At 40.4% G+C, this 23,439-nt stretch overlaps 2 protein-coding genes across 2 annotated transcripts in view; one reads left to right on the forward strand and one right to left on the reverse strand.

The window, feature by feature from the left end:
• The window catches only part of LOC126378284 (WD repeat-containing protein 7), a 117,227-nt gene that overhangs the window by 21,725 nt on the left and 72,063 nt on the right, over positions 1-23,439 (forward strand). The window contains exons 18-20 of the mRNA XM_050026477.1: positions 47-141; positions 2,149-2,233; positions 4,887-4,982. Of these exons, the coding sequence (XP_049882434.1) occupies positions 47-141; positions 2,149-2,233; positions 4,887-4,982 (276 nt within the window). The remainder of the gene's footprint in view (positions 1-46; positions 142-2,148; positions 2,234-4,886; positions 4,983-23,439) is intronic.
• LOC126378542 (cuticle protein 1-like) lies at positions 15,455-23,010 on the reverse strand. Its single transcript, XM_050026977.1, has 3 exons — positions 22,884-23,010; positions 16,735-16,935; positions 15,455-16,332 (listed from the first exon to the last, which is right to left on the reverse strand). Exons 1-3 carry the CDS (start codon positions 22,893-22,895, stop codon positions 16,099-16,101), a joined length of 447 nt encoding a protein of 148 aa, XP_049882934.1. The 5' UTR covers positions 22,896-23,010; the 3' UTR covers positions 15,455-16,098.

Genomic DNA, 23,439 nt, shown 5'->3' on the forward strand with positions numbered 1-23,439 from the left:
AGAATTATGTTGAATAAATGATTCTGATTTGGGATTTCTTCGACAGATCCAGAGAGCCACATCCTATTTTTCGACATCGAGGGTCTGATAGTGGAACTGCTAAGCGAGGAGTATTCAGCTATGAGTCCTGCCAGTTTAGAAGTAAGTATAGTCTATAAGCTGCAAGCTTCGGCTGAATTGAGGTAATTGTACAAATACAATAAAGAAAACGCCTGACAAAACCATTAGAGCATGCACATTTTAAATAATGCTTGCTATAAAAATACGCGTAGGCGCTTGTTATCTAATAGGTATCGCCGCCTTATAAAAAATACATTCATAAAAAAGCTCACTAGCCATGTCAGAGGCATTTGGCGGCTCAATCATAACCCTGTCACCAGGGTTGATGAGGCCGGTATTCCACCTCACAACCCACACGATAAGAAGAAGATAAACAAGCTAGTTTTAATCCAGGTAAAAAAATGTGTGATTTTTTTACCCAGATAAGATATTTATTGCATTCCTGATGTTTTACAGAAGTGTTAAAAGTAGAGGAAAGTACAAACAGGAACCCTTACGGGGGCACTACAACAACTTAAAATTATACACAATGAAAACAGAAAACCAAGAATAAAAATAATAAAGATTAAGTTGAGGAGCTCGGTGGCGCAGCGGTAAACGCGCTCGGTCTGCGATTGTTGAAGTTAAGCAACTTTCGCAAAGGCCGGTCATAGGATGGGTGACCACAAAAAAAAGTTTTCATCTCGAGCTCCTCCGTGCTTCGGAAGGCACGTTAAGCCGTTGGTCCCGGCTGCATTAGCAGTCGTCAATAACCATCAATCCGCACTGGGCCCGCGTGATGGTTTAAGGCCCGATCTCCCTATCCATCCATAGGGAAGGCCCGTGCCCCAGCAGTGGGGACGTTAATAGGCTGATGATGATGATGAAGTTAAAACAAAAAATACGTACATTTACAATAAATGGATGGAATGGATTGAAATTAATTGAAGTTTTAATGAAAAATATCACATCAGAATGTCATTTTTCAAAAAGGCGCTAATGTAGTTTTCTGTATAAGGTATTTTTATAGCAAGCATTTTGTAATATGTGCGTGCTCTAATGGTTTTGTCAGGCGTTTCGTGTGTTTCATTTAATTTTGTCCAATTAACCTAATTTTACCCAATTTTTATTCTCATTCTTTACTTACCTAATCTGAAGATTTGACAGGTCAGGTTTTTTACAGAAGCGACTGTCTGACCTTCCAACCCGCGAGGGGAAACCCAGCCCAATACAGGTTAGGTCACATACCTCCGAAAATGCATTTTCGGGAATGTGGGTTTCCTCAAAAGTATCGGCGTCCGAAGGACGTAATATACGATCCCAACGACCCGATTACCCTAGCCATAGAGGCAGCCAATCAGCTCGCGACACCAAACACTTCAGGACCCCGATACCGACCCCGCCGGCGTGGTCGACGATTTCCCTCATTCAACGCTTATCGCTATCGACCCACTAGGGTCGATTAATTCTTTCAAATATTTTTCCTCTCAGACGACGCCCTGAGCCGAGGTTCGCGCCCAACTGGGCACCCTCAGGCCTGTTGTCTTAAACGTTGTACCGGGTGAGAGCCTTCAGCGCTCCCCATTTGTCCGGCCAAGTAGTGAATGCCATCTGCGGCAAATCTACAATAAGTCACGTCAAAAAAAAAAAAAACGGTTTCCTCACGATGTTTTCCTTCACCGCTGAGTACGTGATAATCATTTACCTACTCCTACCTGACCTCAAAGTGGAAGTCAAGCGTTCTACCAACTTGGCAACCATTGATAGATTGATTGTGTAAATGATTATAAAGTTAGTGATTATTTAGACGATATATTCATATCTTCTAATGGGATTAACTGTCTGAGAACTGATATTAGGCAGCTAAATTACTCAATTGTATAAAAATATTTTATGTTTATTTATTTTTTAAAGAACGTCTGGGGCCCTGCGCCGAGGTTTTTCTTGCAGCTTCTTTTCCCCGGCTATACAGGTTGTGAGAAGCTGCAGTACTTTTAGGCGGATGAGACGTTCGTTAAGGAAAAAATTGACGATTCAAAGTGTAACTATGTTTTGAAGTTTGTTTTTTTGAATTTTGAATTGATGGTGTAAATGTCTTCTGTCCAACAGGCCGCCGGGTTGATTACAAGCGAGTATAAAAACATGGCGTCGCTCACTCGCTCTGCCAGCCCTGATGCGACCAAGAGGATCTCAGGTCAGTACATAACCTTGCGCCTATTTCTCATCATCATCATCATCATCATCAATTTAAGAGCCACGCTCTTGTCGGTGCAGCATTTTCCATGCTAATTTTTAGGGAAAAATAGGGCAGTGGGCCTATTTCTCACGCCTATGAAATGATTACACGCCTATTTCCCACCAGGGTAAGCAGTGACTATAGAATTCCATTTGCTTCGATCCTGACACACTTCTCTTGCTTCCTCCACATTCATCAATCGCTAATATAATAGGCATAAGTTTATGTATGTATGAAATGATTTCACGACTGTGGAATCCCATTTGCATCGACCCTGACACACTTAACGGGAACTTAGCCTGGAAATTCCCTCGTTGATTGAAAGCTTGACCAGCAAACCCAACAAAGGTAAAAAAAAAATCCGAGTTAAATTTGGGATCGCAATTTTTTACCTGAATTGAAATTGCGTTGTTTTAACTTTACGCGGTTATTGGTGCTAATTCCTGTAAATACCATCTAATTTTATTTTAAGTTATATCTGTCATTTTCTTATCCGCCGAAAAGGAAAGGGACGGGTAATCGACAAGCATAAAATTTATGGAACACACGTCAATTTTAAGCACATATCTAAACCAACCGTGTAAAAATTTTACATCCGTCAATAACCCGACACAGTTAAGTAGACAGCACGTCAAACGGATTGCATACCAGTGACGTACCTTTTGATTCGCCCGGGTTATTCATTCATTCACTCATTCTTCCTAAAATTAAGAGCTGTGAATCATCCGTCCCTTTCCTTTTCGACGGATATGAAAATGACAGATATAACTTAAAATAAAATTAGACGGTGTCTCCAGGAATCGGGGCCATTATCATAATTAAAGCACGTAATAACGGGTTCTATCGGGAGTCTCATATCCCCATTTAAACGCGGTAAGAACCCGTTATTATGTGCTTTAATTATGAAATTGCGTGTCTATTACGAAGTTGATAAAAAACACATTAGAAATTGAAAACCATGGAAAAAATATGAAAAATCAAACAAAGAAACAAGATACATTTATTGAGAAGCTGTGTATTGTAGACGACAGGTCGACATGGCAATTCTCTAGTGACGTGACGTTTTCAATATCGATACATTTTTATTATGTATGTAACAAAATGTGAATAAAATAATACCACGTTTTCATTTAAGTTAATATTTATTCATCTGAATCATCTAACGTATCGCTACAAAAACTTAAAGAATCTTCGTCACTGGTATCTCCGACTTTTATAATAAAATCTTCCATTTCATTTTCCATTCCCATGTCTTTTTCCCAATATTCATTTTCAAGGTTCTGGACATGTTTTTCGAAATTGCTCCAGTTTTCTGCCGTGACTGACAAAATTGCATTCGTTGTTATCTCTTTAAGCTTTGTCAAACACAAATCGAAGTCAAACACGCGACGAAGATGCAACCGTAGCCATTTTTAAAACACAATAGTAATAAATTATGTGAGCGCGATTATAATCGATAAACGCGGTCGATACGGACTCGTGCGACACTAAGACTAAGACGCCGCGGGGACTGTGCGGGTGTGCGGGGCGACCCCGCCTCCGCGGCTCACCTCATGCCCCGATTGCCATGTCGACCTGTCGTCAACAGTAGGTACATACATGCAGGTGTCAAACATTTTAAAATTTGTCTCAACAGCATGTCCATGTCGGACGTACAATATTACAAATAATGTCAGTATAAAATGGCGCTTAGTACATAGTTTTCCCTCAGCCGACAATTTTTAATGTGTAATAATTTTATCGCACGCTTACCACATAACGGATAGACTTCTTCGGGCGTGTCAAGGATAAAGCTGGTGAAATGGAGCGAGTTCTGAAAGAGAAGGATAAACATGGTTGGTATACTAAACATTGATGGGTCGTTCTTTTGTGAAAACTACGCTTAAGATAAGTTAATAACTCATTGGTGCAAGTCGTTGTTGAAAGTTGACGAGCTCGGTGGCGCAGCGGTAAACGCGCTCGGTCTGCGATTGTTGAAGTTAAGCAACTTTCGCAAAGGCCGGTCATAGGATGGGTGACCACAAAAAATAAAAGTTTTCATCTCGAGCTCCTCCGTGCTTCGGAAGGCACGTTAAGCCGTTGGTCCCGGCTGCATTAGCAGTCGTTAATAACCATTAATTCGCACTGGGCCCGCGTGATGGTTTAAGGCCCGATCTCCCTATCCATCCATAGGGAAGGCCCGTGCCCCTGCAGTGGGGACGTTAATGGGCTGGTGATGATGATGATGAATGCATATGCTATCAAGCGGTTCGATCCGGCGCCCCCCGTTTGAAAAGCAAGCCGATGTACGGTCACGAGCATTAATATGTATACACTTTGGTACCATGTCACGTTAACTTTTTTGACAAATTGAACCGTAAGTCTCACTAAATGTCAAATATGTTAGTGCGACAGGGTCCTAAAGTGGGTACATTATATTGCTCATGACTGTACCACAGGACCGTTATGGTCTCGGCCTGCAATGTGCTAACCAAACTAAAGACGATAAAGTTTTTTTGTGATATGTCCCCACCGGGAATCGAAGGACCTCCGGATCGTGAGCCTAACGCTCAACTGGACCACGGAGGTCGGTAGCTTTCTGGTGTAACCTGATGATGTTATGGCTGTGCAGGTATCCTGGCGAAGATGAAGGAGAGTGCAGACGCGATGCAGACCAAACTGCACGCCAAGGCAGAGCAGCTGAAGAGCCACCTCGAGCCTAAAGGAGGTAGGTCTAGATTGTAATCATAACGAGAATAGCGCAGTAACTGGTTCAGTAACTGGTTCAGGACTGTACAGGGTGTTGTTTATTATCAATCTAGGTTCTACTATCGTAATTTTATCGTAAAATACCTAATAATACAGGGTGTTGCTGACACCGTCAAATGTACCCATAATGCTGGCTGCGTTTCAAATTATAAATACTAATTCGTTATCAACGTGAGTCGTATACGGAACCTTCAGTGTTCTAATCTGTCTCGCACTTATCTGATCTTTACTGTATATCATACCCTATAATCATATTCGCATAATAAATATTTAAATGAAATCAAATTACGCACATTACTATTAAACCTGCGTTATCGCCTCGGGAAATTGCCTCCAATCAATCTTAATGTATTTAAAGTAATCGCCACTTTGCTTTTGTTTACTGCTAATCTGATACAGACATAACTCACGCCCGTAATCCCTAATGGGGTGGGCAGAGCCACAAGTAATCAAAGACAACTTGCAGCCACTGTTGATACGAAGTCACAAGATGGATTAGTATATATTATAATGGAATGTGTGTGTAATCTTCTTCTTATCGTGTGGGTTGTGAGGTGGATTACCAACCTCATCAACCCTGGTGTCAGGGTTACTATTGAGCCGTCAAAGACCCCTGACATGGCTCATGTAACGATTACTCACTTACATCAGTAAATAGTAACCGAGATCAACGGCTTAACGTGCCTTCCGAAGCACGGATCATCTTACTTTCGGACAATCAGGTGATCAGCCTGTAATGTCCTAACTAAACTAGGGATCACAAAGTGATTCGAACCCGGGGCCTCCGGATTGTAAGTCCAACGCTCAACCACTGGACCACAGAGGTTGTCACTTTTGAGACAAAGCTTTAAAAAAAAAGATGAATTATTGAACCGTATGAACACTAGCACATTTTTTTGACGTGACTTATTGTAGATTTGCCGCAGATGGCATTAACTACTTGGCCGGACAAATGGGGAGCGCTGAGGGCTCTTACCCGGTACAAAATTTAAGACAACAGGCCTGAGGGTGTCCAGTTAATTACCAGCCTAATACAAGTTAGGTCTCCTCAGAAACGCATTTCTCAGGAATGTGGGTTTCTTCGCTACTCTGAACCGGCGTGCGCTTATGAAGCGATTGATGATTGTGGAGGAAGCAAAAGAAATGTGTCAGGATGGAAGTAAATGGAATTCTATAGTCTCTGCTTACCCCGGTGGGAAACAGGAGTGAGTTTATGTATGTATGTATGTGGGTTACCGCACGACGTTTTCCTTCACCGCTGACCAGGTGGTAGTCGTTTACAATGTCATGAATTCGAAAATTATTAGACGTTCTTGCCATGTTTATAATACTAAATTTAACGATGTAGACATTTTCCACCTTAACTTTCAGAAATTTGCTTCCTCTGTCAAAAGAAGAAGAAAAAAACATAATAGTAATACATACATATATAAACAGCCCATATACGTCCCACTGCTGGGCACAGGCCTCCCCTCAATCAATTGGAGGGGGTATGAAGCATACTCCACCACGCTGCTCCAATGAGGGTTGGTGGAAGTGTTTTTACGGCTAATAGCCGGGACCAACGGCTTAACGTGCCCTCCGAAGCACGGAATCAACTTACTTTTTCGGACAATCAGGTGATTCAAGCCTGAAAAGTCCTTACCAAACAAAGGACAATCTCACAAAGTGATTTCGACAATGTCCCCATCGGGAATCGAACCCGAACCTCCAGATCGTGTGTCAGCTCTAACCACTAGACCACAGAGGCTGTTGGCTGTAATAGTAAAAACAATATAGTAATAATAATAGATAAGTAATTTAAAAAGATATTATAAAATCTTTACGTTAGAACACTATACGCTTGTCATTAATATTCGGTTTTTTTCTCTAATTATGTGAGTTGTTTTTCTTTGAATACCCAATAGCAGGTGGGTCGTTCTTCTTTTTTATCGACAATAAAAAGACATTTTCTCGATTTATCGGATTTAACATCTTTAAAATTATAACGGCAATAAATATTTTAAAACATCATATAAAGATGTGTTTGTAGAGGACTATTTAGTGGTTCTCTTTATCTTGGTAACATACTTTTCTTTGCAGGCGCATTCCAAAAAATATTGTGACAGAGTGGCCCTTTTCATTGGAGACAGCATTTCAATTTACCACTCTGTCACAGAATTTTGTGAAAAACGATCAAGCTACGTTAATAACTAATTGAGGAACCGATTAGTATTTTGCTTGTATTTTGAGTATAATAAGATAACTATATTTTTGGACAATCAAAACATGAAATAAAATTCTAAAACATAACTTATCAGAAGCAGAACGAAGGACAGATCATTGTCGATAAAAAAGAAGAACGACCCAGGTATTATTCTTTGGTGAAAACATGATTGGCTATTGTACTACATAATATACATACATACATAAACTCACGCCTATTTCCCACCGGGGTAAGCAGAGACTATAGAATTCCATTTGCTTCGATCCTGACACACTTCTCTTGCTTCCTCCACATTCATCAATCGCTTCATACACGCACGCCGGTTCAGAGTAGATCGTATTGAACCTTTTCTAAGGACATCTCCAATTTGATCATCGTAAGTCCTTCTCGGTCTTCCTCTGCCAATCAATAACCTACCATCAACTTTCGCTTTATATACCGCTTTTGCAATTCTATTATCCTTCATCCGCTCAACGTGTCCAAACCAACCTAACATTCCCTTCTCAAACACATAATATATATGTGTTATATTTATAATGTTTTATGAAAGCTGTATGGTTTCCTTAAATAAATAAAATAAACAAATTCCAAAATCATTGGTTTAGGCCCGTGGATTCGAATTTGCGACGTCATAATGAGAGCCAAGCGTTTTAATACTCCACACTGCGGAAGCGAAAAGTGCCCGCGGTTGGTTATATTATTATATATTACAATGATTATTAGTAATCGTTCCGACCACCGCTTCGAAGGTGATCTACATTCGCAAGTTATTCGATCCATACTCTGCGTACATACGGAACGTTATTGCGTAAGAGATATTTGCATTTTTTTAAGTTTACGCGGTTATTGGTGCTAATTCCTGTAAATACCATCTAATTTTATTTCAAGTTATATCTGTCATTTTCTTATCCGCCGAAAAGGAAAGGGACGGGTAATCGACAAGCATAAAATTTATGGAACACACGTCAATTTTAAGCACAAATCTAAACCAACCGTCTAAAAATTTTACATCAGTCAATAACCCGACACAGTTAAGCAGACAGCACGTCAAACGGATTGCATACCAGCGACGTACCTTTTTGATTCGCCCGGGTTATTCATTCATTTACTCATTCTTCCTAAAATTAAGAGCTGTGAATCATCCGTCCCTTTCCTTTTCGACGGATATGAAAATGACGGATATAACTTAAAATAAAATTAGGCGGTGTCTGCAGGAATCGGGGCCATTATCATACTTAAAACACATACTAAACACATAATATCGGGAGTCTCATATCCCTGATTTAAACGCGGTAAGAACCCGTTATTATGTGTTTGAATTATATTTGCATTTAATATAAATAGAATAGAATAGAAATAGTTTCCAATCCGCATTGGAGCAGCGTGGTGGAGTATGCTCCATACCCCCTCCGGTTGATTGAGGGGAGGCCTGTGCCCAGCAGTGGGACGTATATAGGCTGTTTATGTTTATGTATGTAGAAATAGTTTATTATAAAAGGGGGCCGAGGGAGCGACGGCCTCCGTGGTCCAGTGGTTGAGCGTTGGCCTCGCGATCCGGAGGTCCTGGGATCACAAAAATTACCTTGTGTTCCCTAGTTTGGTTTGGTTATTACAAGCTGATTACCTGATTGTCCAAAAGTCCGTTGGTCCGACGATTGCTCCGCTGAACACCCAAAGTGTGCTCCTGGTGGTAGAACGGGTAAATTCTAATGCTCTGTTGTGCCCCTTTAGTGGTACAGAAGGGAAACTTTTGAGTTACCTGTCGTGCTCCTTTTAAGTTATGAACACATTGGAGGGACTACTAAAATGAAATAAGTACTTTTGTAGGGGTAAAGTGGAACCATAAATATAACGACATAAGATGTGCTCCACCAAACCACCAAAGGAGCACTACGGATCATACAAAATTTACTCGTTCTACCACCAGGAGCACACTTTGGGTGTTCAGCGAAGCAGTCGTCGTTGGTCCCGGCTGCATTAGCAGACGTTAATGACCACCAATCCGCATTGGGCCCGCGTGGTGGTTTAAGGCCCGATCTCCCTATCCATCCATAGGGAAGGCCTGTGCCCCAGTAGTGGGGACGTTAATGGGCTGGTGATGATGATGATGACCTAGGCAACGGGGATTGCCAGATCTGACGCCAACATAGATAATAGCCTCCCGTGTGTTTTCAAAGCCTACGCCCTCTCCAAGGCAGGCTAGGTAGTAGGTATCAAGTAAACGAGTTACCATTATTCTGTTTTATTGCTACAAGGTAAGAAACACGCAGCGGTTATTGTAGAAATGCTCTTTTGTTAAGAACGTGTCGAGCGCTGAGGTTTCAGTCGAACTGCAAGCAGTTCAATCAATCAATAATACTTTATTGCACAACGACATATGACACAAAGGAAATAAACATACGAATAAAAATATGCATAATAGGCGGCCTTATTGTTAAACAGAAATTTCTGCCAGGCAACCATAGGGTGAAAGAAGTTAGCAGTTGGACTTCATACATACATAAACTCACGCCTATTTCCCACAGGGGTAAGCAGAGACTACGGAATTCCATTTGCTTCGATCCTGACACATTTTTCTTGCTTCAATTGTTCACACCGGTTATATCAAGTGGAATAATGATTTTTGTGTTTTTTTTTTAAATTATTTTCAATTCTATAGTACTTCTGCGACGGGAAATTCTACTTGATATCAACTCAGAATCATGGTCTGAATCATCCCTGAAAGTTTTAGTTACGATATCACTAACGCCCTGTCTAATAATAAACACTTCTTATCGTGTGGGTTGAGAGGTGGAAGACCAACCTCATCAACCAAGGTGTCAGGAATATTATTGAGCCGCTAAAGGCCCTTGACGTGACTTAAGTAACGACTACGTACTTACATCAGTAAGTAGCAACCGGGACCAACGGCGTAACGTAACTGCAATGTCCTAACCAAACTGGAGATCACAAAGTGATTTTTGTGTTCCCCACCGGAATTCGAACCCGGGACATCCGGATCGTGAGCACAACGCTCAACTGGACTCGAGCAGCTGGGTATGCAAACGCTCAACTGGACCACGGAGGCCGTTATAATAATAAACTGACACGCTTGACATACTCAAAGCATATCTCTAACTGCAACCGCGGCGATTTCTCATCCTACTACTTATTACCTTTACACAAAAGGTCGGTCTACTGGGGTGTAGAACTGGTCTGACAATTCTGGAACACTGCCCAGCCCAGTCTTTGTCTCGAGTGAGGTATAACTTTAATATACATATTTTTCCTACTTCGGAAGGGCGGCACTGGCCAATAATAAAGAAGACCTAGAAATCCTACTTACAATGAACACAGTTTTTGAAAAATACGATCTTCTTCTTATCATGTGGGTTGTGAGGTGGAATACCAGCCTCATCAACCCTGGTGTCAGGGTTATTATTGAGCCGCTAAAGGCCCCTGACATGGCTCATGCAACGGCTACTCACTTACATCAGTAAATAGTAACCGAGGCCAACGGCTTAACGTGCCTTCCGAAGCACGGATCATCTTACTTTCGGACAATCTGGTGATCAGCCTGTAATGCCCTAACCAAACTAGGGGTCACACACAAAGTGGTTTTTTGTGTTATGTCCACACCGGAATTCGAACCCGGAACCTCCGGATCGTGAGTCCAAGGCTCAACCACTGGACCACAGAGGCCGGTAATACGACTTTAAAATGAATATATGTAAAACCAAAATTCTAACGATTTCCAAAAATTGTATTTTATGCTCTCTATACATGATGTGGTAGCCCAGCTGGTAGAACGCTTGCCTTTCACTTTGATGTCGCAGGTTCGAATCTAGCACAGGCCTAAACCAATGATTGTCAAAGTTTTCGAATTAATTTTTGGATCGTAAATGATTATTACGTGCTCAGCGGTAAAGGAAAACACCGTGAGGAAACCCACATTCCCGAGAAATGCATTTCGGAGGTATGTGATCTAACCTGTATTGGGCTGGTTTTCCCTTCGCGGGTTGGAAGGTCAGACAGGCAGTCGCTTCTGTAAAAAACCGGACCTGTCAAATCTTCAGGTTAGGTTAGCGGACCCTGTGGAAAACGGGATAATGCTAGGGGGATGATCCTATCTACACATATGTATGTATTTATGTATTTTATTTGATTTATGTCTTTTTGTAAGTATTTATTTTACACAAGATGTTGCACCGTCCCGCACCAAATTGTGATCAATGTTTCCTTGCCACTTCTTGCCTGGAAGAAACTGCTGCTTAGCAATAAGGCCACCGGATTGTACTGTTATATTCGTCCATGTGTGTAACCACTGCCCTATTTTTCTGCTGAAGTTCGGTTTTGCTAGCCACATTAGAGCCTATCATAACATCGACCTGGGATAGACATTTAGGAGTCACCGTCGCCGGTCACGGCTTGGATGATATATATATATTTTTTCCCTAAAATGTAGCATGGAGAATGCTACACCGACAAGAGCGTGGCTCTTAAATTAGTGATGATGTGTAAAACTTGTTTTATATGTATATTTGTATAAAGAAATATCAAAGATACATTCAGGGTGTTAGTGACATCGTAACGAAAACTTTGAGGGATGATTCAGACCATGATTCTGAGTTGATATCAAATTGAATTTTCCGTCGCAAAAGTATAGAGAAAGCAGCTATTTAAGCACCTGGGCTTTCAACGCTCCACATTTGTCCGGCCAAGTAGTTAAAGTTTACAAGAAGTCACGTCAAAAAAAAAATCGAAGTCGTACCTAAGTAAAGGCGGGTAAATAAAATGATTGTAAATTAACTTCATGTTCTCAGCTAATAAAAATAAACCTCATAACTTTGCGAGTAGGTTTTAAATGGTTACCAGGTAAATTACATGTTATTAGTAACTACTGCGTCTGGTTTAACATTAAATTATTTTATCTTGAGGCCATTTATTATTTATTTCTCGTTTATCTTAAGTGCATTTTTCACTAACACAGTAGGCTAGTTTCCAACTAGTCAAATCAGTTAATTAATTCAATTCTTTATTGGTGCAATCATGTGTACAAAGGTTCTTAAATTTATTATTTAGCACTTACAACATGACAACCCGTCGGGGCACTGCAAATTTTCTTTGACATTAAAAAAAGTAGAAATAAGTCAATCATACAATATAAAACGGCTTTTTGGCGGGAAACGGGAACGGGACAGTTGCTTTCTTCATTGAATAATCTAAATAATTAATACGAAGTGGTGTTTTGTGGTTAATGATCGCAGTAAGTTAGTCGGAAGACATTCGTGAGTGTTATTATATCGGAGTATTCAATAAACAAAGTGTATCTGTCTATTTTCGCTTCGTGCCAGGAAGCCGCTTCATAACTCAAAAGTTTATGCGGACTTTTGAGTTAATTCGTCTGGAGTTCGGAGTAGGAGTCTACTCCGAGGGGGGGGGGGGGGGGGGCTTAGGTTTCATCATCATCATCTTTCATCATTTCATCAATCATCAAGAAAAAAAATTCGTAAGACATGGCTGTATGGACATAGTTCCCTTTGCCTTACCCTTCGGGGAAAACCAAAACAAAAAAAAAAAAAAAAAACAATATAAAACATAATAACAATATCAGACATGGTAACAAAGAGCATTTTAACGTAATAAAATGAATTTGAGGATCAAAATAATTATTTCGATTCGAAAAACTCCTGCAGATTTTTTTTTCTGGCTTTCGCGGCTAGCGATGCGCCAATGACAAATCTTGAGAGTGGTCTTGGTCTTCAATGATAATTATCGTGGTATCATTGTGGAATTTCATATTATTATTGTGCAGTCGTTAAAGCGAGGAAACTTTTTAATAATATAATATACCGGATAGGGAACGGAATTTGGAAAAGTTGAGGATCAGGAGAGGAATAATGTATATCCTGTTGACATGTTTAACCATTTAATTTAATTTATTTTATTGCATGGTATTTTATTTTATTTTGTTTTATTGTATTTTTTATTGTATTGAAATGTAATTCGAATGCTATGGGACTAGTACCTGAAATAAACGATAAATAAATAAATAAATAATAATAAAATAATAATAAAAAGAGGAAGTTAAATTATAATATTTTTTATTAATTAGGTAAGTTTTCAATTTTTGCACGAGTTCCTTTTTACTAAACGTCAAAACGCGAAATTACTATGGAGTTTTTGTGAAAAAGCACACTGTGACGTCATAGAAAAACGTGATAAAATAACGGACTTATTATTACGTTTTTCTTGATTCAAATTCATAAATATATTAAATAGAAAAATAAAACTTTTTTGTTAGTTTTAGATCTGTCTTATGTTAGCAAACTCTACAAAACGTAAATATTAGTATCATACTCAGTTTTAATCAGTAAATGTTAAGTAGCTCAAATATCACTCTTATTACGGAAACCAAATATTATTACTACAAATTATAATAAGAAATATTAATACAAAAGAATACAACAAATCTTTCAGTTTTCGCTTCTCTCGACAATCATCGTCTTCACTTGTTTTTCTTTCCTCGTAGTCGCAGACGGAACACCCGCCAAAACGTTTTTCTCTTAAAAAGTGACGTGACGTTCCTTTTTTGAAATTGCCAACACTTAATTGGGTCGTGTACTAGGTTCAAGATAAATTATGAAATTCTGATTACTAAATAAAGACACATCTAAAAGTAACGAAAAAAACTTAATTTTTCTATTTAACTTATTTATGAGTTTTAAATAAGAAAAACGTAATAATAAGTCTGTCATTTTAACACACTTTTCTATGACGTCACAGTGTGCTTTTTCATACAAATTCCATAGTAATTTCGTGTTTTGACGTTTAGTAAAAAGTAACTGATTTGACTAGTTGGAAAGTAGCCTATTTAGTGATCAGAATTTCATAATTTATCTTGAACCTAGTACCCAGTTGGCTCGGCCATTATAGACGGTGATACGGCTCGTTGGTCTAACAGAGTAAATCCTTTAGTGAAAGTTCAAAATTTCCTTGCAAAGTAAATATAAAAACATTGGTCGTGGATAATTTATTTTTTACGAAATGGCAACACAGGGTGGGATGACGTCAGCTGGGCTAACCTTGAAATGTTAGCTGTCACTTTTGAGCATACCTGCTTTTCTTATATCATGGTTCTACCCACCCCGATATGGATACTAGGGTGTTATTTATGTACTCAATCACTCAATTTGTAAAGTACTTTTTTAGATCTTGGCCGATTTCGTCATAATTTAAGAGCCACGCTCTTGTCGGTGTAGCATTCTCTATGCTACTTGGCCGATAATTTCGATGAAGATATGGAATAAATGACTCTGATTTCATACTTCCCTTCGTCAGCTGGGCTAACCTTGAAATGTTAGCTGTCACTTTTGAGCATACCTGGTTTTCTTATACCATGGGTCTAACAAAAAGCTTGGTGAGGCGTGGGTACTTAGTTCATCTTGCGGATGTACCTCTGACTGCCCCGAAATGGGATGTAGTCGTGAGCTTTTCTTGTATTGCCGATTTCATTTGATTTAGGCCAATCAAATGAAACCAGCAATTTCTGTGGCTGTAATTTTGACGGTATCTTGCATTCCTAGCTTAATAACATGGAATTTAGTCAGACACTAGATTCGGTTCGAGTTAATGATAGATTTAGGTTATGCACGTACTATCACGCCGATAACACCTATCGGAGTAGGCAGAGATACAACTTACCAGAAGCATGGAATAAAACATAAATCATAAACAGCCTATATACGTCCTACTGCTGGGCACAGGCCTCTCAATCGACCGGAGGGGGTATGGAGCATACTCCACCACGCTACTCCAATGCGGGTTGTCGGAGGTGTTTTTACGGCTAATAGCCGGAACCAACGGCTTAACGTGCCCTCCGAAGCACGGAATAAATAATAAGAAGAGTAGCCGCTATAGTTTCCTTGTTCGATCAGGACGACCCGATTACTCTAGCCATAGAGGCGGCCAATCAGCTCGCGACAACAGACACTTCAGGACCCCGATACCAACCCCGCCGGCGTTGCGGCAACTCTCCGCTCCCCGCCAGCGGCGGTTTACCTCACCCTCCCTCGGTCTTACTAAGAAGACTATACTTCAATCGTATGGCGCCGTCAGCCGTCACAGACAGATGCGCGTGTACGATAACGCCAATGTGTAGTATCTGTGTAAAACGAGGTATTTTTAGTAGGGGTGCCCCCAGTTCATCAGAGACAGGTAGGTTAGGCGAATTAAAAAAAAAAAGATTGTTTTTTTTTTGTAATATTGTTTATTTCCACTTTGGCAGTGATGTTCATGAGATTCATTTATTTACAAAGAGAGTTACGTTATGAGACCTTTTTACTTTTTCATTGAGCAAGCAACTATCCATTTTATCGAGATGGCAACACTATCAGTTAACCAGCAACACTGACGGGCGATTGCGAATCGGTTCGGAAACACGCGCAGTGTTGCCAGGTTCAACCGACACCTGTCAGAAGTGACGTTTGCGAAACGTCACTTCGGACGCTCCAATCCGTCGTTTGTTATAACGCGCTTTTTCTATAGCGTTCGGAATTTTTCGTCGCAGCGGCCATTTTGAATCGCCATTACGAAGAGGAATTCTTAATTTGAAACAGCTCTTTTTTATTCATCCATACATACATTCATAAACTGACGCTTTTAAAGACAATTAGCAGCCACTTTTGATACAAAGGTCTTGTTTGTTTAAGAATCTTCTCCTAGTGGGTTGTGGGATGGATTACCAACCTCATCAAACCACCAGGGTTGTTATTGAGCCGCCAAACGCCTCTGGATCATGTAACGACAACTTACATGATGTTTAAAGGATGTACGTATGAATGATTCGTCAAAACTTTTACGCGTTATAAGAAACGACGACCGTATCGGTTTACCAGTGAGCGAGGCCGTGTCCGAGGCCGAGGCCATAGGGGGCGATACCGTAGGGGGCGACACCGAGGGGGGCGACGCCGACGGGGGCGACACCAGCCCAATGACCGGCGCGAGCGGCGGCGATGCCGCTCAGGGCGGCGGCTTGCGACTGCGCAGCGGCTACGACGTTCTGGGAGGCAGCTACTCCGTTCCAGTAGGCGTTCTCGTGGATGTCGCGGTTGGTCTCGGCAGCCTGCAAGGTGAAGGTCTTAGCTTCTGCGTTCATACTCATAGTGATGATCACAAAATGTGACGTGGGAAGAGAAAAAAATATAGTCTGTTTTGACCATGTTTGACCTGGACAAGATCCCTACGACCACATGCTCATCATCTCCCTGTTCTCCGGTTTGGTCGTTTACTGACTGCCCGTCTGACCTTCCAAACTACGACGGAAAAAACAGCCCAACAAAATCCTCTCATTTGAAGAGATGTCCTCTAAGCATCTCTTCATTCAGGAATCTATCCACCTGAGGACTTGACAGACCCCTTTTGCTTCTACCACTGTCACGAAAGACTAAAATCCTCTCATTTGAAGAGATGTCCTTTAAGCACCTCTTCATTCAAGGATCTATCTAGCTGAGGCGCCAAGGCTCACCTGTCTGACAGCTTCAGTGTTGTACTGAACTGCAGCTTCAGCCGCGCGCAGCTGTCCCTCGCCGATGGCTCGCGCGGTGTCCTGCGCAGCCACGTTGTGGTTGATGGCGGCCGCCTGCGCATCTCCGGCGTTGATGCCCAGCGCGTACGGCGCTAAGATGGCGCTGGCTGACGCGTAGGCCAGGAGGGCGGAGAAAGCGATCTGCGGGAAGGGATTAGGGTTCAAATTTCAATGTTGGATCATCAGCATCAACAGTAACGCCTCCATGGTCCAGTGGTTAGAGGGTTGGGGGTAACAATCTGGAAGTTTTTTCTTTTTCTTTGTATGTACTACTAAACAGAACGTTCGGGGGGATTAAAATGGCCACATCGAAGCAATTCATCTAAGAAAATAATATTGCAATTTGACATTTGCGCATATAAAAGTAAGTGCGCAATGCAATCAAATGTCAAATAGCAATATTGCTTGGTTAGATGAATTGCTTCGATGTGGCCATTTTACCCCTCCTGGCCTTTTTAAACTCATAGTGATGTATCAGTCGAGTTTAGGACGATCGATTCTTTTCTATCTGACAGTACGTACATAGTAAGTAGGTATGACGGCCTAATGCTTTTTTATCTCGCTCTAAATCCTGCGTAAAAAAAAAACGAGTAATTGAACACATGTTCAATTAGTAATTTCAATCAGTTTAGGTCGTCGGTAATTAGACGAATTAGGTGAAATGTTAATTTGTATAAAGCCGTATGTACAATGAGTAGAATCGTCACGGATCGAATCATATAGAACTGCGTTCATTAGATCGGCATACCCGCGCGTTGGACCGTATAATTAAGGACAAAAACTGCCTATTTCTCCCATCAGTTGGCTTAGCACCGTAACCACGCGACTCTTTCTCGCCGCGACAGAGATCATCTGTCTCTTTCTGTGCAGTACTGTGAGAGAGTGACGGGTGACGTATGTCGAGGCGAGAAAGAGTCGCGCGCTTACGGTGCTAAGCCCGCAGGTGTTGCTACTGTTGAGTGTTCTTAAATTTTGACAGTTCCCCATACTATTTGAGTAAACAAACACATTGTTTTGGTTATATTTTTACACTATAACCCTTTGCGCAGCGTTTAACTGCAAAATCATCGGAAAGAAGAAAACTTAGAAAAACGTATTTTCAACCAAAACTGCCTTTTTCCAACTGATGGCTTTTCTTTTTCGTAACTCATCCTTCAGACGGGATACACTCCACGTTGCTCCACATTTTATAGCAATTTATCACGAATTTTAGCTGGACAGTATGGAGAACTGTCAACATTTAGGAACACTCAACAGTGCTGCCTACATTTGAGCTTCTAGTTTTTATCTTCATTATAATAGAAATATCACAGGGTCCGCTTACCTAACCTGAAGATATGACAGGTCCGGTTTTTTACTAAAGCGACTGCCTGTCTGACCTTCCAACCCGCGAAGGGAAAATCGGCCCAATACAGGTTTGGATTTAGATTAATTGCATTGATTTATAACCCTGTTCGTAATATGCTTTCCACGACCCAGGTACTTGCAATAATAGAAGCTCAAAGCGAAACAAGAAGGATGGATGGTTGGATATTTCTAATAAGTAATGTCATTGTGTATGTTATCATAGTATAAACATTTTAATTTTCCCCACCCAACAAAAAACCCACCATAATTATTATTTTAGTTTTATATACACTAAAACAAGTACTCCCGGTCAATCCGAGTCGCAGTATAACTCGACCGCGTTACGAAGCACCACGCGCTAATATACGTAATAGGACGATGCGTACTTTCTTAATTTGACACGATTTTATTGAATGTATATACCGCTGTGTGCGATTATATAGCTAAACAACACGGTCAGTTCGAACAAGTGGACGCGTAGCTTTATTTAAGAAAAAATAATCGCACCAGCGACCGCGAAAAAAAGAACAGTGATGCAACATCATAAATATTTATCATGTTAATACATTTTACGCCTTCACGGTGCGTGCTTTGTCGACGATTTCCCTCATTCAGCGTTTATCGCTATCGACCCACTAGGGTCGATTAATTCTTTCAAATATTTTTCCTCTCAGACGACGCCCTGAGCCGAGGTTCGCGCCCAACTGGGCACCCTCAGGCCTGTTGTCTTAAACGTTGTACCGGGTGAGAGCCTTCAGCGCTCCCCATTTGTCCGGCCAAGTAGTTAATGCCATCTGCGGCAAATCTACAATAAGTCACGTCAAAAAAAAAGGTGCGTGCTTTACGGGGTAGAAAGAATGGAATTAATATAGACTTAACGTAGTACGCCAATATCCGCGAAGGGATAGGCAAAAGAGTATAGTATACGTAAAGTTAGTAACATCGTAACGAAAACTTTGAGGAATGATTGAGGCCATTCTGAGTTGATATCAAGTGGAATTTTCCGTCGCAAAAGTATGGACTGAAAATAATAAAATAAAACACTATAAAATAAATATGTTTTAAGCACAGCCTCCTTGGCCTAGAGCGTTAAGCTCACGATCTGGGGGACCAGGTTCAAATTCAAATTCAAAAATATCTTTATTCAATAGGTAACATAGTTACACTTTGAATCGTCAATTTTACATAACGAACGTCTCATCCGCATAAAACTACTGCAGCTTCTCACAACCTGTATAGCCGGGGAAAAGAAGCTGCAAGAAAAACGAATGCGAATTTGAATGTAGAGTAAAAAAGTCAGCGTTCCTAAAACCTGTGTAGTTATTTACAATTCCGAATATGTAACGTAGAATCGGCTTAGCGTAACGATGCGATACAATATGTATTTGAATCGGTTTTCGCAACCGCATTGCTAATAGACCGTTCTGGTAATTTGTGTTGACGTTTCGTTTTAATTTTAGCATAATTCACTGGCGAATAAAGGTTTGATTCCTGTTTGATTTGCCATGTACTTAGTTAGTCCGCCATTTGCCATGTACTTAGTTAGTCCGCCATTTGCCATGTACTTAGTTAGTCTGCCATTTGCCATGTACTTGGTTAGTCCGCCATTTGCCATGTACTTAGTTAGTCCGCCATTTGCCATGTACTTGGTTAGTCCGCCATTTGCCATGTACTTGGTTAGTCCGCCATTTGCCATGTACGTACTTAGTTAAGAGACTTTTTGTAATTATTTCTTTTTATTTTGGTGCAATAAAGTGTATTGTATTGTATTGTACATTCATAACAATAAGTCTCTTATCCATGTAATTAGAAGGTTAAACGAAGAAAAACCTGTACAGAGCCATCTACATTGATTTTGAGGAACGTAGCCATATTGAAGACTATAGAGAACCGGAGAGGAAATATGATTGGCCACCTGATACGACACGATTCATTATAACAAACATTATAGAAGGAAAAATTGAAGGGAAGAGAGGAAGGGGTAGACCTAGGATAACATTTTTATGAAACAAATAAAAGAGAAGGTGCAGGTCTTGTCGTATCGGGAGATGAAGGTTTTGGCGGGAAGAAGAGAGGAATGGCGATTACTCCACCGACAAGAGCGCAGCAGCAGCAGATAAAAAAAATGTCTTGAGTTTGCACAGAGGTCGTATTACCAATAATGAGAACACGTGCTATGGGACTGCTGCCTTTTATAGTCTGTGGCATTGTACCTTATGGTTTTGTAACAATATACCTAGGTCAAAGTCACCATTAGTTACTTGTGATAAAAATATTTAGTGCTAATTACAAATAGTCTTGTCACTATGGTTGTGTGGTTCACCGGTTTGTTTCTCAAACAGGGAGCGCCGCCGGTTCGAATCCGAAGGACGTAATATACGATCCCGACGACCCGATTACTTTAGCCATAGAGGCAGCCAATCAGCTTGCGACACCAAACACTCAGGACCCCGATACCGACCCCGCCGGCGTGGTCGACGATTTCCCTCAATCAGCGCTTATCGCTATCGACCCACTAGAGTCGATTAATTCTTTCAAATATGTTTCCTCTCAGACGACGCCCTGAGCCGAGGTTCGCGCCCAACTGGACACGCTCAGGCGTGTTGTCTTAAACGTTGTACCGGGTGAGAGCCTTCAGTGCTCCCCATTTGTCCGGCCAAGTAGTTAATGCCATCTGCGGCAAATCTACAATAAGACACGTCAAAAAAAAGTTTCGAACCCTTATACCGGACTTACAGCAATGAGTTATTAATTTATCTTTAAGTGCAATTGTCACTAACACATTTGCCTCGACCATTATCTCGACCGTGCCGAGGTTTTTCTTGCAGCTTCTTTTCCCCGGCTATACAAGTTGTGAGCTGCACTAGTTTTAGGCGGATGAGACGTTCGTTATGTAAACAATGACGATTCAAAGTGTAACTATGTTACCTACTGAATAAAGATATTTTTGAATTTGAATTTTAGACGGCGATACGGCTCGCCTTTCACGTTGGTCTAACAGAAAGGTGAGGTGTGGGTACTTAGTTCATCTTGCGATGGATGTACCACTGACTACCCTAGTTGGGTTATAGTCGTGAGCTTATGTTGGTGTTGCTACTAATATGAAAGAAAGAAACGTTTATTATAAAGGGACACCACAGTAACAAATACAAAACAAATATACAATTTAAAACACGGATTAACACACACTACTTACTATATGGGCTTAGAGGTCCATATTTGGGGTAACAATATCTGCCCATCACATATATTAAGTGTGTAATTTGTATGCAATTGACGTTCAGGTTATTGCATTTATCACCTACGGTCACGAGCATTAATATGTATACACTTTGGTACCATGTCACATTAACTTTATTGACAAATTGATCTGTAAGTCTCAGTAAACGTCAAATATAATAGTGCGACAGAGTCCCAAAGTGGGTACATTATTTTGCTCATGACTGTACATATTATATGGCTATAGGCTACTTGACAACCTAGTCAAATGAGATACTTTTCACGAAACGTCAAAACGAAAGTTTTCTCTGGAGTTTGTATGGAAATACTGTCCTGTGACCTCATCAATAGAAGCGGTCAAACGTCGTACTCATTGTTATTTAATTCGTAAATACAATTCGAAAATAATTCGAAAAGCAAAATGAGATTGATTTTTGATCGTCTTAGGCTGGCTTATTTCTAGATTAGCATTTTGTACTTTATTTTTGAACCAGTCAAGTTTTTTTGTTTCGACAATACCGATGTCAAAGCTAGGTTTAGGTAACTTCATCGTCATCAGCCCATTAACGTCCCCACTGCTGGGGCACGGGCCTTCCCTATGGATGGATAGAGAGATCGGGCCTTAAACCATCACGCGGGCCTAGTGCGGATTGATGGTTATTAACGACTGCTAATGCAGCCGGGACCAACGGCTTAACGTGCCTTCCGAAGCACGGAGGAGCTCGAGATGAAAACTTTTTTTTTGTGGTCACCCATCCTATGACCGGCCTTTGCGAAAGTTTCTTAACTTCAACAATCGCAGACCGAGCGCGTTAACCGCTGCGCCATCGAGCTCCTCAACCTATCTCAAATAGGTAACCTAACCTAAACTAATAACGTGCTCAGCGGTGAAGAAAAATTTCGTGAAAAAAAAAAATATTCCCGACAATTTGTTTCCTGTTTACTAGTATGCAAAATGCACTTAATTTTTTATTCAAACTAATTTAATATTCCAATGTAACCAAACCGAATAAGTAATCACGTATGCCAAAGATATATAGTCCAATGAATTAAAAAAACAAAAATGATTGGCAGATTGACACTAAAGCATTTGCGTCCAATAGTAAACAATGGTCACAAACTTATCTATGCAGCTTAGTTGAATTTATTTACGAACACTTTTTATAATACATTTTACTACACAACCGCATAATTATGTTTGTTAAGCGAAGCGTTGCATGCAAATTAGTGCGAATCTCAATTGGAACCTTGTTACAATCACATATGTTACTAAATGTCACAGAACCAGTATCCACATGTTATTTTGACAAGGTTCCGTCGTGATATCGGAACACAATTACACTTTTATTAAAAAAATATTAAATTAAATGTCACTTGAAACACTTTAGGCGCGAAAATTCAAATTGCGAACCGCGTTCCGTCACCACTTTAAATTATTATTTTATTTGTTTCTTTTTAAATGTTGTTTTCTTTTTAAATTTACTTTTTTTAAATGTTAAATGATAAGGCAAAGGTTTAAATACCAGAAATCTCATCTTGCACTTCTGTTGTCAGACTGCTCGATAGCTACTGAATGCTTGCCGTAGGCCGGTTGGGTCTTTTATAGGTCGTCTATTCAGCAGTGGTACATTGAAAGTGCCCAGAACACTGATACGGTAAAGTACTCGTTTTGTGTAGAGCTACGTAGGCGTAGAACGGGCTTCGGGTTTATTGATAAGATGTTCGATTTGTTCGGATATTTTTTGAAAACGTTTCAGTATTTTATGATAATCTTTAGGTCCAGCTTACCCTGTACATCAGTTTATCAGGAAAGCGATAAATTGAGGTTAATTATGTATTTTCGATAAGTACCTATTTAAAAAAAATCGAAATTTTTCGGAATTTATTCGTACCTTCTTATATCGTGTAGGTCACACCACATCTATATTAAATTGTCTTAAGGGGCCTCTACGTGTTGGCTTCGGCAAGTCTTCCAAAAGTCCGGGACTCCATAGGCCCGAGATATGAAAACGACATTATAATTTAATAACATTATTAAATATAATTAGAAACTTGACGTTGACAGGGAATTCCACAGAA

This window comes from Pectinophora gossypiella, chromosome 26, assembly GCF_024362695.1.
Source record: "Pectinophora gossypiella chromosome 26, ilPecGoss1.1, whole genome shotgun sequence".
Lineage (NCBI taxonomy): Eukaryota > Metazoa > Arthropoda > Insecta > Lepidoptera > Gelechiidae > Pectinophora > Pectinophora gossypiella.

Bases quoted from the DNA above. Each gene is read 5' to 3' on its own strand.
- LOC126378542 (XM_050026977.1), bottom strand. The intron at 16,333-16,734 runs GTGAGCCTTGGC...TTCACCTTGCAG, and splicing joins ACACTGAAGCTGTCAGACAG to GCTGCCGAGACCAACCGCGA.